Below are 14,359 nucleotides of genomic sequence, written 5' to 3'. Positions count from 1 at the left end.
CTGCTGTTATGTGTTTAATTTCATAAATGCTAGAGGGGTCATCTCCACCAGGGAAAAGAGCAAAGTTAAAAAAAAATGTTACTGGGACACAGCTCCCTTGCTATCTGCCACCCATGGGCAGGTTGGAATTGAAACTCTTAGTACTGGAATCAAGTCTCCAACTGATGGTTTTTTTGCTGTGATTTTGCCAATGGGAGTCTTTTGGGAAAGGGAAGTTTTCAGATGAAGATACATATTTCGGATTTTAGACAGCAGTTTTTATTTTGCTAATGAGCTCTCTAAAATCAGATTTATGACCCCTTAGAGGCTGATAATTTTCTTCCCTGATGTGTTTATTTTTTTGTGGGTCAACTTGAACTCTAAGACTGACAGGGTGAAAAGTGCTTGGGAAAGCCTGGCTTGCCTCTTGGACTTGGAACACAGGTGTCTGGCCCTACAGCGTCTCTGCTTTGCTACTGCTGAGAAAAACCCGCTGGCATTTTTGATATGCTGAATTCACAGGTCCTAATTGCTTGGACCTGACTCCAAGCTAAAACCTGATACTGCCCACTATGGGCTGTTTTATGGTCAGTATTGAGTTGTGTTCAGCTGAAAGCAGACACAGGCTCAATGAATGGGACTCAGACTCTGGAACTGCTAGACATTTATTTAGGACACTCTTAGAAAACTACTAGAGCTCATCAATGAATTTGGTAAAGTTGTAGGCTATAAAATTAACACCAAGAAATCTATTGCATTTCTATACACTAACAATGAAAGATCAGGAAAAGAAATTCAAGAAACAATTCCATTTACCCCACATCAAAAAGAATAAAATACCTAGGAATAAACCTACTTAAGGAGAAAAAAGATCTGTACGCCAAAAACTATAAGATAATAATGAAATAAATCAAAGATGACACAAACAAATGGAAAGATATACCATGTTCCTGGGTTCAGTTCAGTTCAGTCGCTCAGTCGTGTCCGACTCCTTGCAACCCCATGAACCAGCAGCACGCCAGGCCTCCCTGTCCATCACCAACTCCGGGAGTCCACCCAAACCCATGTCCATTGAGTCGGTGATGCCATCCAACCATCTCATCCTCTGTCGTCCCCTTCTCCTGCCCTCAAACTTTCCCAGCATCAGGGTCTTTTCAAAAGAGTCAGCTCTTCACATCAGGTGACCAAAGTATTGGAGTTTAAGCTTCAACATCAGTCCTTCCAATGAACACCCAGGACTGATCTTTAGAATGGACTGGTTGGATCTCCTTGCAGTCCAAGGGACTCTCAAGAGTCTTCTCCAACACCACAGTTCAAAAGCATCAGTTCTTCGGTGCTCAGCTTTCTTTATAGTCCAACTCTCACATCCATACATGACTACTGGAAAAACCATAGCCTTGACTAGACGGACCTTTGCTGACAAAGTAATGTCTCTGCTTTTCAATATGCTGTCTAGGTTGGTCATAACTTTCCTTCCAAGGAGTAAGTGTCTTTTAATTTCATGGCTGCAGTCACCATCTGCAGTGATTTTGGAGCCCAAAAAAATAAAGTCTGACACTGTTTCCACTGTTTCCCCATCTATTTCCCATGAAGTGATGGGACCAGATGCCATGATCTTCGTTATCTGAATGTTGAGCTTTAAGCCAACTTTTTCACTCTCCTCTTTCACTTTCATCAAGAGGCTCTTTAGTTCTTCTTCACTTTCTGCCATAAGGGTGGTGTCACCTGCATATCTGAGGTTATTGATATTTCTCCTGGCAATCTTGATTCCAGCTTGTACTTCCTCCAGCCCAGCATTTCTCATGATGTACTCTGCATATAAGTTGAATAAGCAGGGTGACAATATACAGCCTTGACGTACTCCTTTTCCTATTTGGAACCAGTCTGTTGTTCCATGTCCAGTTCTAACTGTTGCTTCCTGACCTGCATATAGGTTTCTCAAGAGGCAGGTCAGGTGGTCTGGTATTCCCATCTCTTTCAGAATTTTCCACAGCTTATTGTGATCCACACAGTCAAAGGCTTTGGCATAGTCAATAAAGCAGAAATAGATGTTTTTTCTGGAATTCCCTTGCTTTTTCAATGATCCAGCGGATGTTGGCAATTTGATCTCTGGTTCCTCTGCCTTTTCTAAAACCAGCTTGAACATCTGGAAGTTCATGGTTCAGGTACTGTTGACGCCTGGCTTGGAGAATTTTGAGCATTCCTTTACTAGCGTGTGAGATGAGTGCAATTGTGCGGTAGTTTGAGCATTCTTTGGCATTGCCTTTCTTTGGGATTGGAAGACCAATATTGTCAAAATGACTATACTACCCAAAGCAATCTACAGATTGATTGCAATCCCTATCAAATTACCAATGGCATTTTTCACAGAACTAGAACAAAAAATCTGAAACTTTGTATGGAGACACAAAAGACCACAAATAGCCAAAGCAATTTTGAGAACGAAAAACAGGGCTGGAAGAATCAGGTGCCCTTACTTCAGACTACTCTACAAAGCTATAGTCATCAAAACAGAAGGACTCTACTCTGTGGGGTCCTAACAGTAGGACACCACTCTGTGCAGTCTTAGCTCTGTAAACATCTGGATGCTGGCTGGACCAGCTGGGTCACTTACAGATGCCCCAGAGTGAGGGTGATTCTTCAAGGGGCCCATTTGCAATTGAGCTGTAGGTTCTCTGTAGTTCAGATGCACAGCTTGATGGCATTCCTCACTTGTGCTTCCTGCTGAAAGCTGCAGATTGTGTGAGGGCACTCAGGGGGACCCCTCTGCCCTGCTGGCCGATCTAACTCTGGAACCCCTGTGCAGGGCAGGGTGGTAAGGAGAGAGGCCTCACCACTGTCAACTTGTGTTCTGCTTTCCCAGATTAGGTGCAATTTGCAGCAGTGGACTGACAAGCTGACTGTACTTCCCTCACCTTTCTCCTGCTGCCCAGGCTTTAAGAAGGCCCTTGGACCATTCAGTGCAGCAGTCTTCACAAAGGGTTTGATCTTTTCTAGGCTGCTCACCAGATAAATGATCAGGGCAAGAGGCATGGGGGAAGGGGGAGGTATATAAACCTATTTTTCCAAATGTTAAAAATCAGACTTTTGTTATCAAGCAAAGGCTCATGTGCCCATGGCACAGAAACCCAAACTCTGACAGTGGGTGCTTGCAGGAAAGTAAGAGTTTATTTGTAGGATGCCAATCAAGGGAGGGGCCTTCCCTGGTGACTCAGATGGTAAGGAATCTACCTGCAATGCAGGAGACTGAGGTTCGATCCCTGGGTTAGGAAGATCCCCTGGAGAAGGGAATGGCAACCCACTCCAGTATTCTTGTCTAGACAGAGGAGCCTGGTGGGCTATAGTCCATGGGGTTGCAAAGACTTGGACATGAGTGAGTGACTAACACACACACACACACACACACACACACACAAACAAGGGAGTAGAAGACAAGCCTCAGATCCTGTCCAACTTGGTCTTTGAGGTAGGGATGTTTTATTTTTTAATTTATTTTATTGAAATATAGTTGATTTACAATGTTGTGTTAATTTCTGCTGTATAGCAAAGTGATTCAGCTATCCATTGTGCTGTGCTCAGTCACATCCAACTCTTTGTGACCCCCATGGACTATAGCCCACAAGACTCCTCTGTCCATGGGGATTCTCCAGGCAAGAATACTGAAATGGGTTGGCATGCCCTCCTTCAGGGGATCTTCTCAACCCAGGAATCAAACCCAAGTCTCCTGCATTGCTTCTTTATTGTCTGAGCCACCAGGGTATATATATATATATATATATATATATATATATATATATATATATATACATGAACATATTCTTTTTCATATTCTTTTCTATTATGGTTTATCACAGGATACTGAATATTGTTTCCTGTGCTATACAGTAGGACTTTGTTGTTTCTCTATTCTATATATAATAGTTTGTATCTGTTAATCCCGAACTCCCAATCCATCCCCACCCACCTTGGCAACCACAAGTCTGCTCTCTATGCCGTGAGTCTGTTTCTATTTCTTAGATATGATCTTTTTTGTGTCATATTTTAGATTCCACATGTAAGTGATATCATATGGTATTTGTCTTTCTCTGTCTGACTTACTTCACTTAGTATGATAATCTCTAGTTCCATCCATATTGCTGCAAATGGCATTATTTCATTTTTTTTTTATGAATGAGTAGTGTTCCATTGCATATATGTACCACATCTTTAGGGATGTTGCAAAGGAGAGAAACAAAGTCTGGGATTAATCATTGTCTTATGATCATTTCTGAACCATGGTTTTGGGAGTCAGGATGTCTCTGGTTTATGAATCACTGGCCAGGTGGACCATGGCTCGGGGGTCTGTGAGTTCATTTTGCCCTGGAGAAATAAGCTGAATTTGTACATTAATGATAATATTTATAATAGCAGTTTTATTACATTAATGATGTTATTAACAGAAATTTTAGTCATCTAACTGGTTGATTAGTGTTCAGTTAGCACAGGATTGAGGTCAGAGGGGACAAGAAAGGAAATAAAGTTTTGGATGGAGAGAGTAATCATAAACTTGGTAAGGGCACTTGGTTTTAGTCAGACTTGGTTTCAATTTCACCCTGATCAGTTCCTGAATATGATGTGTCTTTTTGTTTCAGTTGTAAAAATGTTCTGTGAAAATGCTTGTGTCCCTCTTGCAAGTGAAAGGTCTGGACCAAAAAGAACTAGTTAGGAAAAAGTGTAAAGTTAGGATTGGTGATTGGGCTCACAGATCTTGTAACAGTGGAGATGTAGAACAAGAAACCTTCAACACCTAAGTAGGCGCAGGGTGAGGGTGAGGCATTCAGGATCTTTGCTTTTCAGAATTGCTTCTGGGAGCTTTATGCTCTTTCTGAAGAAAAAACATTCCTTCGGGCTACCTAGCAAGCTGCTGTGGGAGTGAGTCAGATTCAGATGGGCAGCCATGCCCAGATGGCTTATGACTGTGACTGTGAGAGAGCCCGCCTCTTTTGCAGTCCCCACTCACTACTTGCAAATGCAGTTCACCCCTTGGCAGGTGATGAACTGTCACCGGCAAAACATTGGAATAGACCGCCTCAGGCAGTCCCTCTGAGAGCAAGGACTGAACTGAATGACTTCTGAATCATACAGTTTGAGAACCAGAGGACAAGAGGAACCATGGTGGGAAGCCACTCTGGGGACACTATGAGCTCGTCCTGCCCGCCCCGTGCATGTCCTCTGTGGTGTGCCGGAACATCAGAAATTCTGTTTCCAGGGGACACATGTGCAGTCAGGGATTCAACATCTTGGATGTGTGCCCTGACGATTGTGACACTGCAGGGCTTTGGGGTTAGCCTCTCCTTCCTGGCCAGAGCTATGCTGGGCCCTGAATTGATGTTTATGGCCAGCTTTAAAAAAATAAAAAGGTTCAGACAGAAAGTTATAGAGGAAGGCCCTTGGCTTTCTAAGATAGACCTTTTTGGGTAATGGGGTGTGCTTTAACTGGCTTTGTGGAGATCACTTCTACAGGTTGGCCTCTCCCTGATGTGTTGGGTTCTACTGATCATAATTCTGTAAAGACTCCTCAGCCAAGGGAGTGGATTGTGAAGACAAGTTCACAGAGCAAGAGTGAGACTGCTATCTAGAAGGACCTGCTTGCAGGGTTGGCCCTTGGCTGATATCTGGGAACTTTGGTTTAGGGAGTATTCTCTTCCCTCCTTTCCCTAACTCGTAGGAGTGGCTCTCTGGGCCTAGACAGTTGATGCCAACAATGGGGTTTATGCTGAGCCCCTGCTTCTGTGTATTTGGGATTTTGGTACCTCTTAGGTCAAGGGTGACCATGTGACTAGCCCTCAAGAGAAACCCTAAATTCTGAGTCTCAAAGGGCTTCTGTGGGCAGAGATACTATACACACATTGCTGAATTTTTATTGCTAGGAAAAGCGTGCTTGTGATCCCCCAAGGGAGGGGGAGAGCAAAAGGAACCCTACATGTGGATTCCCCCAGGCTCTGCCTGTCTTTTCCCCTTACGATCTGCCTGTATATCCTTACCACGTCTCTGTGTAAGTCTTAGCCCTAAAGACAACTCTAGGCAGAGGCCCACGAGACCTGGCAGATCCCTGAGTGGAATGGTGATCTTGCGGCCTCCCAACACAGCCACCAAAGGATATCTGAAATATTTTCTTATCACATTATAGATGTAGATTATTTTCAAATTTCAATTGTATTGATCACTGCCCTAAAGTTTAGATATGAGACCTGCCACCAGATAGTTTTTTAATGTGTAAAGGAACGTACATTTCATACATTTCAAAATATTTTTTAAAAATCTAATGTTGAAAGTGAAAATAAATATTGACGGTGGTAGCTGACAATGCAGCCCTTATTTTTCACTGTGAAGACTTTCAAAATAGGAGAAATCTTATGCTAAAATGAAAGGAATATTTTGTTATAGTACTTGAATACTCAGATTTTTATAAAAAGGACAAACATCTCTAATTATCTGTATCTATGCAGAATTGTTTTTCTGAGGAATTATATATAGATACTTCTGAAAGAATTCTTTTATGGAATTTGTCCTTAAAATGCCTTCAGTTATTGTAAGACATGTTTGTCTGGCTTCCTTCCAGGGATGTTTTCTTTTAAAGTGAATGTAAATCTGATTGTAAACCTATACTTTCAAAGAAACCAAAATAACCTGTTTCTGCCATTTAGCTTTGGTGCCCTTCCTGTAAATGTTCAGTATTTTGAAGTAAAAAGCATATCAAAAAAATATCTTCAGGAGCTTCTTACATTATTTTAAAATCTCTTCCATTGATCTTTTAGTGATCACTTAAAGGTTTATTTTCTAATAGATTTTTAAAATCTTGTTATGGATGTTTATATGTCAACTTTTTCTCCTTCAAAAAGCTTTGTTGTCATGCCTTGGTGCATTACCATCAAACTGAATGCCTAGAAAAGCACTCATTTTTCAGTTACTCACTTGTGAATTAAACATGTGTTAACACAAAAAAAAAAAAAAAAAAAATCTAATGTTTCTATTGAAGTGTAGTTGATTTATAGGATGGATGGACAACAAGTTTCCATTAAATAGCACAGGGAGCTGTATTTAATAATGGGATAAACCATAATGGATTGGGGGCAGGAGCAGAAGGGGACGACAGAGGATGAGATGGCTGGATGGCATCACGGACTCGATGGACGTGAGTCTGAGTGAACTCCAGGAGTTGATGATGGACAGGGAGGCCTGGCGTGCTGCGATTCATGGGGTCGCAAAGAGTTGGACACAACTGAGCGACTGTACTGAACTGTACTGATAATGGAGAAGAGTATAAAAAGGAATGTATCTGTGTATACCTGAGTTACTCTGCTGTACAGCAGAAAGTTTAACATTCTTAATACTATCTTTTGACATAACTCATTTTCTTTGGAATCCTAAGTATTTTATTTGCTGCATTATCAAGAGCCTCATTCTGAGAAGATGTCCATAGATGTATCACACTGCCAAAGAAGTTTGCACAAAAGAAATTTCAAGAGTCCTTGCAATGGGTTATTAACCTGGACTAGATGTATTAATCACTGATGAGCAATTTATTACCTATGTGAATAAACATTTAGTGCCCTAAATTTTATCCAGGGACACGAAGAACTAGCTTCATTGATTGCATTTAAAGGGGCAGCAGTAGCCAACGATAAAGTCACTTTATATTTCATACCATACTCATTCAATGTGACAGTTATATATGTAATGCATCTAAAAGGTAAGATAAAATTGGGGATTTAGAATGATGTTGATTTTCTGGAACTATAGAGCCTCCTTATAGAATATGTTTCCTGAACTTTATTTACTGTCTACAGAAAAATCCCACACTAAAACTCTGAAAAACCTCCTATTTCACTTTCAGTTACCTCTCTGATCAGAGATTTCCACTCGACTTTGTACAAAGACAGTCTTCCCCACAGCTAATGGGAGTGGCAAAGAGACAGAGCAAACCTACAAAAGTAATTTTTGTTTACATTGCCTAGGTGTTTAATATTTTTTGAAGCTGTCCTTAAACCCTGATGAACCTTTTCACAACCAAATGAGTGGTTAACAACTTAACATTATAACTTAATGTTCCAAACTTGATTTCAGCAGGTTCAATGGAGAGACTATGATAAAAATAGTGTATGAGTGCAAACCCCCTACTCTGTCTTTAAAAGATGTACAGAGATGAATTTCCTGTTAGGAAACACTCCTTTGCAGTGACACAGCATGGGACAGAGGATTTTCTAATCGTCTGTAACTAGAGTTTTTCTTTAACGGACTACAAAAATATTGTGTGTAAAAATAATATGAAACTTTATTTTACACTATTTTACACTTCTGCCCATAGCTGCTCCATTGTGCTTCATGGTGAACAGCACATGTGTGGCCCGCGTGCCTTCACAACTTTGCACAGAGCATCTCCAGCATCATATCATCCATACTGACTGTGCCAATGATGGGCCTGAAGAACAGTTCAGCCAGGGTGTTAGCGCTGATGAATCTCAGAAGGAAGAGGGCACTGTTCAGTTCGGCAAACCTGGCCCGGTACACCCCGTGTGTCATCCTGACGTGTTCGCTCAGTATCTGTTGAGTTCCCCACTGAAGTCCCTGGATGTACTTCACACACTGCAGGCCTGGCAGGTCTGCAGGAGAAAAATGGCAGAAAATATCTTGTTTAGAAACACTCACCCAGAACCCTTGACTAGCTTTTTCAATAGATCCTTTTGCTTCCTTGAGGAAATGAAAACCCACTCTAATATTCTTGCCTGGGAATTCCCATGGAAAGAGGAGCCTGGTATGCTGCAGTCCATGGGGTCACAAAGAGTTGGACACGACTAAGTGACTGAACAACAAATGATATTTAGGGATGGGGGTGGGGGTGGGGGGCTTCCCAGGTGGCTCAATGGTAAAGAATCTGCCTAATAGTGCAGGAGACTCGAGTTTGATCCCTGGGTTGGGAAGATCCCCGGGTTGGCAAGATCCCCTGGAGAAGGACATGACAATCCACTCCAGTGTTCTTGCCTGGGAAATCCCATGGACAGAGGAGCCTGGTGGGCTACAGTTGTGGGGTTACAAACAGTTGTACACAACTGAGCACATACATATACCAATTAAAACAATGCTCAAGCTCCCTGGTTAAAAGTTCTTTTCAACAAAGAAAGTGCCAAACCAGTTCTAAGGTTTTAGGAGCAAAGCCTCCAAGAAGGAAACATCATGTGACTTATTTAATAGTCACTATGTTTATAGGCTCATATTCAAAAACTGCTGGTCCTGAGCCAAATGCATATTTAACTCAGTAGGACCGTTGAATATAGTTTAATGAATAGCACTGCTCCAGTTCACTCTCTATGCACTTACAAAGACATTAAAAATATTTCAAGAAGTGTGCACCTTATGTTTTACCTGTAGGAAACGGGCCTTAGTATAAAGGTGAGAAGTTTTGCCAGCTAATATTTCACCATCCTCCCTTGAATTTCCCACCACTGTAATGATTACAGCGCATGGTGGTGGACTTCACAGCTGTCAACTGTGACTGACAGTCTCATTTTAATTATTTGCCTGCAGGCTGATTTTAGTCTGGAGTCCCATAATAATTTAAGAGTTAATACTGGCCACTTAGTTCATCGTACCATGATGTCTGTATTGGGGAAGGTTTTTAAAAAAGTGATTCCAGGGACTTCCCTGGTGGTCCAGTGATTAAGACTTTGCCTTTCAGTGTAGAGGTTTGTGGGTGTGCTCCCCTGGCTGGGGAGCTAAGATCTCACATGCCTCCTGGCCAAAAAACAAAAACAGAAAACAGAAACAGTATTGTAACAAATTCAATAAAGACTTTAAAAATGGTCCACATCAAAAAAATCTTTTAAAAATGGATTCTAATGAGCATTCCAAAAGGCTCTTTAAAAAACATTTTAAAGTAAGCAGTCTTTAAAGGGTTAAAGAGTAAGCATGAAAACATCATTGATTGCAACATGGTGCAAAAGTAACTTTTCAAATACAACTTGAGACCCAAGTAAAAAAGAATGAAATACAATACAGGGAAGATTAAATGCCTGTTAAGTTTTATAAAGAGGGTGGTAAGAGGAGGCTGCTTTTAAAAGTCCTTTAATCCTACACAATGGTGATATTACTGGACTATTACTGTAAACTCTTTAACTTGTATTTAAGTACCAATTTACCATTCAGTTTAAATGGTGTTGATTATTGTAATCATTTTCCTTCCCATTTTCTATGAATCCAACAGAAAAGTATTTTAAAAGCATCATGCTCATTGTCAGAGTAACAAAACCAGCCAGTGTTCTTTTAGAAAAAATACTGGCAATAGGCAAGTTATTTCTATTATAGGCAAGTATCAAATCTGATCGATGAGAACAAAAATAGCACAACATCTATAATCCATATTCCAATTCTGATTACCCCAGTCCATGCATTACCATCCCCTACTACCTACAGTTCATTATCCAGGCTTGAGACCCAATTTTACTGCACTGGGATTCCATTCACGTTGTTTTGTTGTTTAGTTGCTAAGTCATGTCCGACTCTCTTGCAACCCCGTGGACTGTAGCCCACTGGGTTCCTCTAGCTTCAGAAGAAGCTTGCATGAAACCACCAAAAATTGGAAGCTCCACCAGGTCTAAATTCATGGTTTATTAAAACTTCATCTTGTGAACTCTATACTTCTCTGCTTTCATACCAAACTCCTCTTTCTCCATCCTCCTCTAAAAGTGCCCTCCCCCCCCCACCCTGCCCTCACTGCCCCACCAAGACCTGCCTTGAAATTAATTTGAGGAAAGAGAAAGGCAGATTGATGGATTCCATGGGAGGGGGAGGGACATTTTTAAACATAAAGATCAGGGGATACAAAATGATAAACACCAAAGAAAGGCCACACACTTAGCAGGCAGTACTTTTTCCCAGATAAAGTATATTTGTATTTAAAGCATACCCAACTTGGGTGGATTAGACTCCTTTGAGAGAGAATTCAGAAAAGCAGGGGAAGAGTAAGGGATGCAAAACAGGGTGGAGGAAAAGGTAAGCCAGTGGGATGTAAACTTCTGAAAGCTTAGGGCTTGTCTTACCTTTTTATTCCAGCAGAACAAAGCACATGGTAGATGTCTAATAAAATGCCTGAAGGAGCAAGAAAACAGTCTTCCCAACGATCTTAAGAACCATGTGAGAATGCATTACTATGGATGCATATTTGCAAACCTTGGACCAGAGCTACTGAATCAGAACTTCCAGAGGAAGAACCTGGAAAGATTTTGAATGACCCCCACCCCCAAGAGCACAAGCAAGTTTGGAAAACTGGTATAAGCAAAAGGTAAACTATAATGATCACTGGGATAAGCTGAGGTCTCTAAGTCCTGAAATGTGAGGTCTGAATTATCATCCCATTAAATACTGTTCTTGACCACTGCAAACATGCTAGGTAGGAAGCAAGGACATAACCCCAAGGACATGACAGCAAGACGCCTGGTGTCAGGATAAAGGATGTAGTGGGAGCATGGTGAAAGCTATCTGAAAATTTCCTGCCCACCCATGACCCTCTTGGAAGGATGCTGGTCCAAGATGACTCCAGTAGTAGGACACACTCGAGACAAAGTGCTGGGCTGTCCAAGGAGATGTTCTTGGATGATTTGGTTGTGCTTAGCAGGGCAGTGTTCAGCACCCAACAGGCACCCTGAAGGTGTGGGGCAGTGGACATCCCCTTGGGCCCAGGAGACTCACGTGCCACAATTCAGTGGCCATTTACTTTAGAGTAAGGCTGCTTGTAACTAGACTACCTAATCTGCCAAAGGGATGGAGGAAGAGGGAGAGGCCCAGGGGGTTGACAAGGAGGTCTCTAGGATATCTAAGAGAAAGAGATGGCAACCCCCTCCAGTATTCTGGCCTGGGAAATCCCATGGACAGAGGAGCCTGGCAGGTTGCAAGAGTCCGAATGACTTAGTGACTAAACAGCCACAAGGTATCTAAAGGCTCTAAAACAGCGCTCCTGCTTGCAGTCCTGAACATGTCTTTTTCCTATCCCTTTGCTAACCTGCCACATTTAGACGATGAGATAGTTCAACTACTTAGGACCATTAAAATGACCACTCAGAGGCAGACCCACGAAACACCGAGTCCAGTGTTCTTCCTGCCAATACCCCAGGGGATGGATGGTCTCTCTATGGATCCTTAACAAATGTTTCTTTTCTTGCCAGCCTTAACAGACTTCGGCCGACAAAAAAAGCCTCTGGTAAATTTCAGAGCTGAGTTTCACAAACAGACGTTGCAGAATTTGCAGCCAACCCAAACTTTATTTTCTTTTTTAAAAGTACGCTAGTGGATTTAGAAGATTTGACAAGGAATATAGCGAAGTCCCCCAAGCCACAAACTTTTCTGTGGTAACAAAAAGATGTCGAGGGATCAAGTACAAACCTTAGCAAACAGCCCCCCTCCTCCTCTCGGCGGGGTTTCTGAAGCCACCACTCCCTGCCCCTCACGAGGAATGGGTTTCCGGAACTCCGCTATCTCTGCTGAGTTAGTCAGGATTCCTCACTTGTGCACCCTGAAACTCCCCTAACTGAAAACTCTTCGAGTGTCTGCGCCCCGGGGTAGGTACTGCGGAGAAAAGCCAGAGCCGAGGCCGGCGCCCTTACCCGGGTTGAAGAGTACGGTCCCCTTGAGGTAGGCGTACTCCTTGGTAGTTATATCCAGGCTCCGGCACTTGGCAAGGAAGCCCTTGATGGTTTGGACCTCGGCGGCCGAGGGCAAATACTCGGCCTCCAGCGGCAGGACCGAGTGCGGCAGCAGTGGGGGTTGGGGCGGCGGCTTGTTGCCCGCGGTCTCCCGCCGCCTGGTGGCGAGGATGCTCTGCAGCAGGCTGGGCTCAGAGGTCTCCACCGTCTCAAAGTTCAGGCGGTCCTGGGCCAGCTCCAGCATGAGGAGCGGCGCCCAGCAGCTGCGCAACAGCACTAGCTGCTGGTCCAGGGGGAGCACCTGGAAGCAGGGCAAGTACTTGACGAAACGCAGCGTCTTCAACAGGCCCGCCGACGCGGCCTCGCAGACCACTTGTGGGCTCTTGAGGGTCACCCGCCGCCGCACGCCGCGCGCGGGGTCCCACCAGGGGGTCCCCGGCGGTGCCTCTCGAGCCAAGTCCGTCGGCTTGGCGCCCGAGGGCACGTGGCAGGGGAGGCTGCCCAGCCGCGGGTGGTCTTCGCCGCAAAAGCAGCAGCGGCACGGGAGCGCACCGGCCTGCCCGCCCCGCAGTTCCTCTCGGCCCCCTAGCCTCCGCGCGCTGTAAGAGCGGTCCCACCACGCGCCCCCCGGCTGCGCCTCGGAAGCTTCCGGCGCCACGTGCGTCTGCTTGGCGCTGGTGAGCAAGCTGTACAGAATGCTGCCCTGCCGCGGGTGGTCTTCCCCGCAGAAGCAGCAGCGGTACAGGAGCACCGTGGTCCGCACACCCGTCAGCCCCTCTCTGCCCGCCGGGGGCTCAGAGCCACAGGAGCAGCCCCAGCACGCGGCCCCCAGTCCTTCCTCGGGCGCCTCCGGAGTCTCCTGCGCTTGCTTGGCGTTCATGAGCAGGTTATAGAGGATGCTGCCCTGCCGCGGGTGGTCTTCCCCGCAAAAGCAGCAGCGGTACAGGAGCACCGTGGCCGGCGCACCGGTCAGTCCCTCTCTGCCCACCGGGGGCTCAGAGCCACAGGAGCAGCCCCAGCACGCGGCCCCCACCCGTGCCTCGGGCGGCTCCGGGGTCGCTTGCACTTGCTTGGCGCTCATGAGCATGTTGTACAGGATGCTGCCCTGCCACTGGTGGTCCTCGCCCGCCATGGCCCGCGGTGCCCGCAGCCTGGCTCTGTCCAGTGGCCGCCGCCTGCGATCTATTTATACCGAGCGCGCACGCACGCGCATCGGCCGTCTCCGCCCGGGCAAAGGCGCGGAGCGGGGCGCGGCGCTGGGTGTGTTCGCCTGTGACCTCGGCGGTTCAGAGGGGGCAGATGCACCTCACAGGCTAAAAATGGAAGAGGAGAGGAGGCGTGGGCGCTCCTGGACACTTCCCCCCTTCGTCTCACTACACCCTTCCCCGCCTCTGGAAGACAGCTGAGCGCAGGGAGCAGGTATTGGGGGCACGCTTCCAACTCTCCATTGAACTCTGGCGTCTCATTGACTCCCTTTACTGGGAAGGCAGGGTTATCAAAAAGGGCAAAAATCTATTTCCATGCCTTCTTTGCAAACGTACATTAAATGACCAAACTTTGCAGGACTTACATTTTGTTTATGGATAGGGAGGTCTTATTTTCAGGGACTTGGAAAAATACAGACCATGGACCAGCAGTATCAGCGTCATAGGAGAACTTGGTAGAAATGCCCAATCTCAGGCCCCAACCAGACCGTCTGACTCTGA

At 44.9% G+C, this 14,359-nt stretch overlaps 1 protein-coding gene across 1 annotated transcript; it reads right to left on the bottom strand.

The window, feature by feature from the left end:
* Nucleotides 1-8,376: 8,376 nt before the first annotated feature.
* NR0B1 (nuclear receptor subfamily 0 group B member 1) lies at nucleotides 8,377-13,785 on the bottom strand. The gene is made up of 2 exons (XM_052663866.1): nucleotides 12,615-13,785; nucleotides 8,377-8,621 (listed from the first exon to the last, which is right to left on the bottom strand). Exons 1-2 carry the CDS (start codon nucleotides 13,783-13,785, stop codon nucleotides 8,377-8,379), a joined length of 1,416 nt encoding a protein of 471 aa, XP_052519826.1.
* Nucleotides 13,786-14,359: the final 574 nt, after the last annotated feature.

This window comes from Budorcas taxicolor, chromosome X (genome assembly GCF_023091745.1).
Source record: "Budorcas taxicolor isolate Tak-1 chromosome X, Takin1.1, whole genome shotgun sequence".
NCBI classification, from domain to species: Eukaryota; Metazoa; Chordata; class Mammalia; order Artiodactyla; family Bovidae; genus Budorcas; species Budorcas taxicolor.
Note: the sequence above shows the minus strand (reverse complement) of the source record. Positions and strands in the feature narration are given on the sequence as shown.

Coding starts and splice junctions, on each gene's coding strand:
- NR0B1 (XM_052663866.1), bottom strand. CDS start 13,785: ATGGCGGGCGAGGACCACCAGTGGCAGGGCAGCATCCTGTACAACATG. Junction 8,622..12,614: donor GACCGTACTCTTCAACCCGG/GTAAGGGCGCCG, acceptor TTTCTCCTGCAG/ACCTGCCAGGCCTGCAGTGT.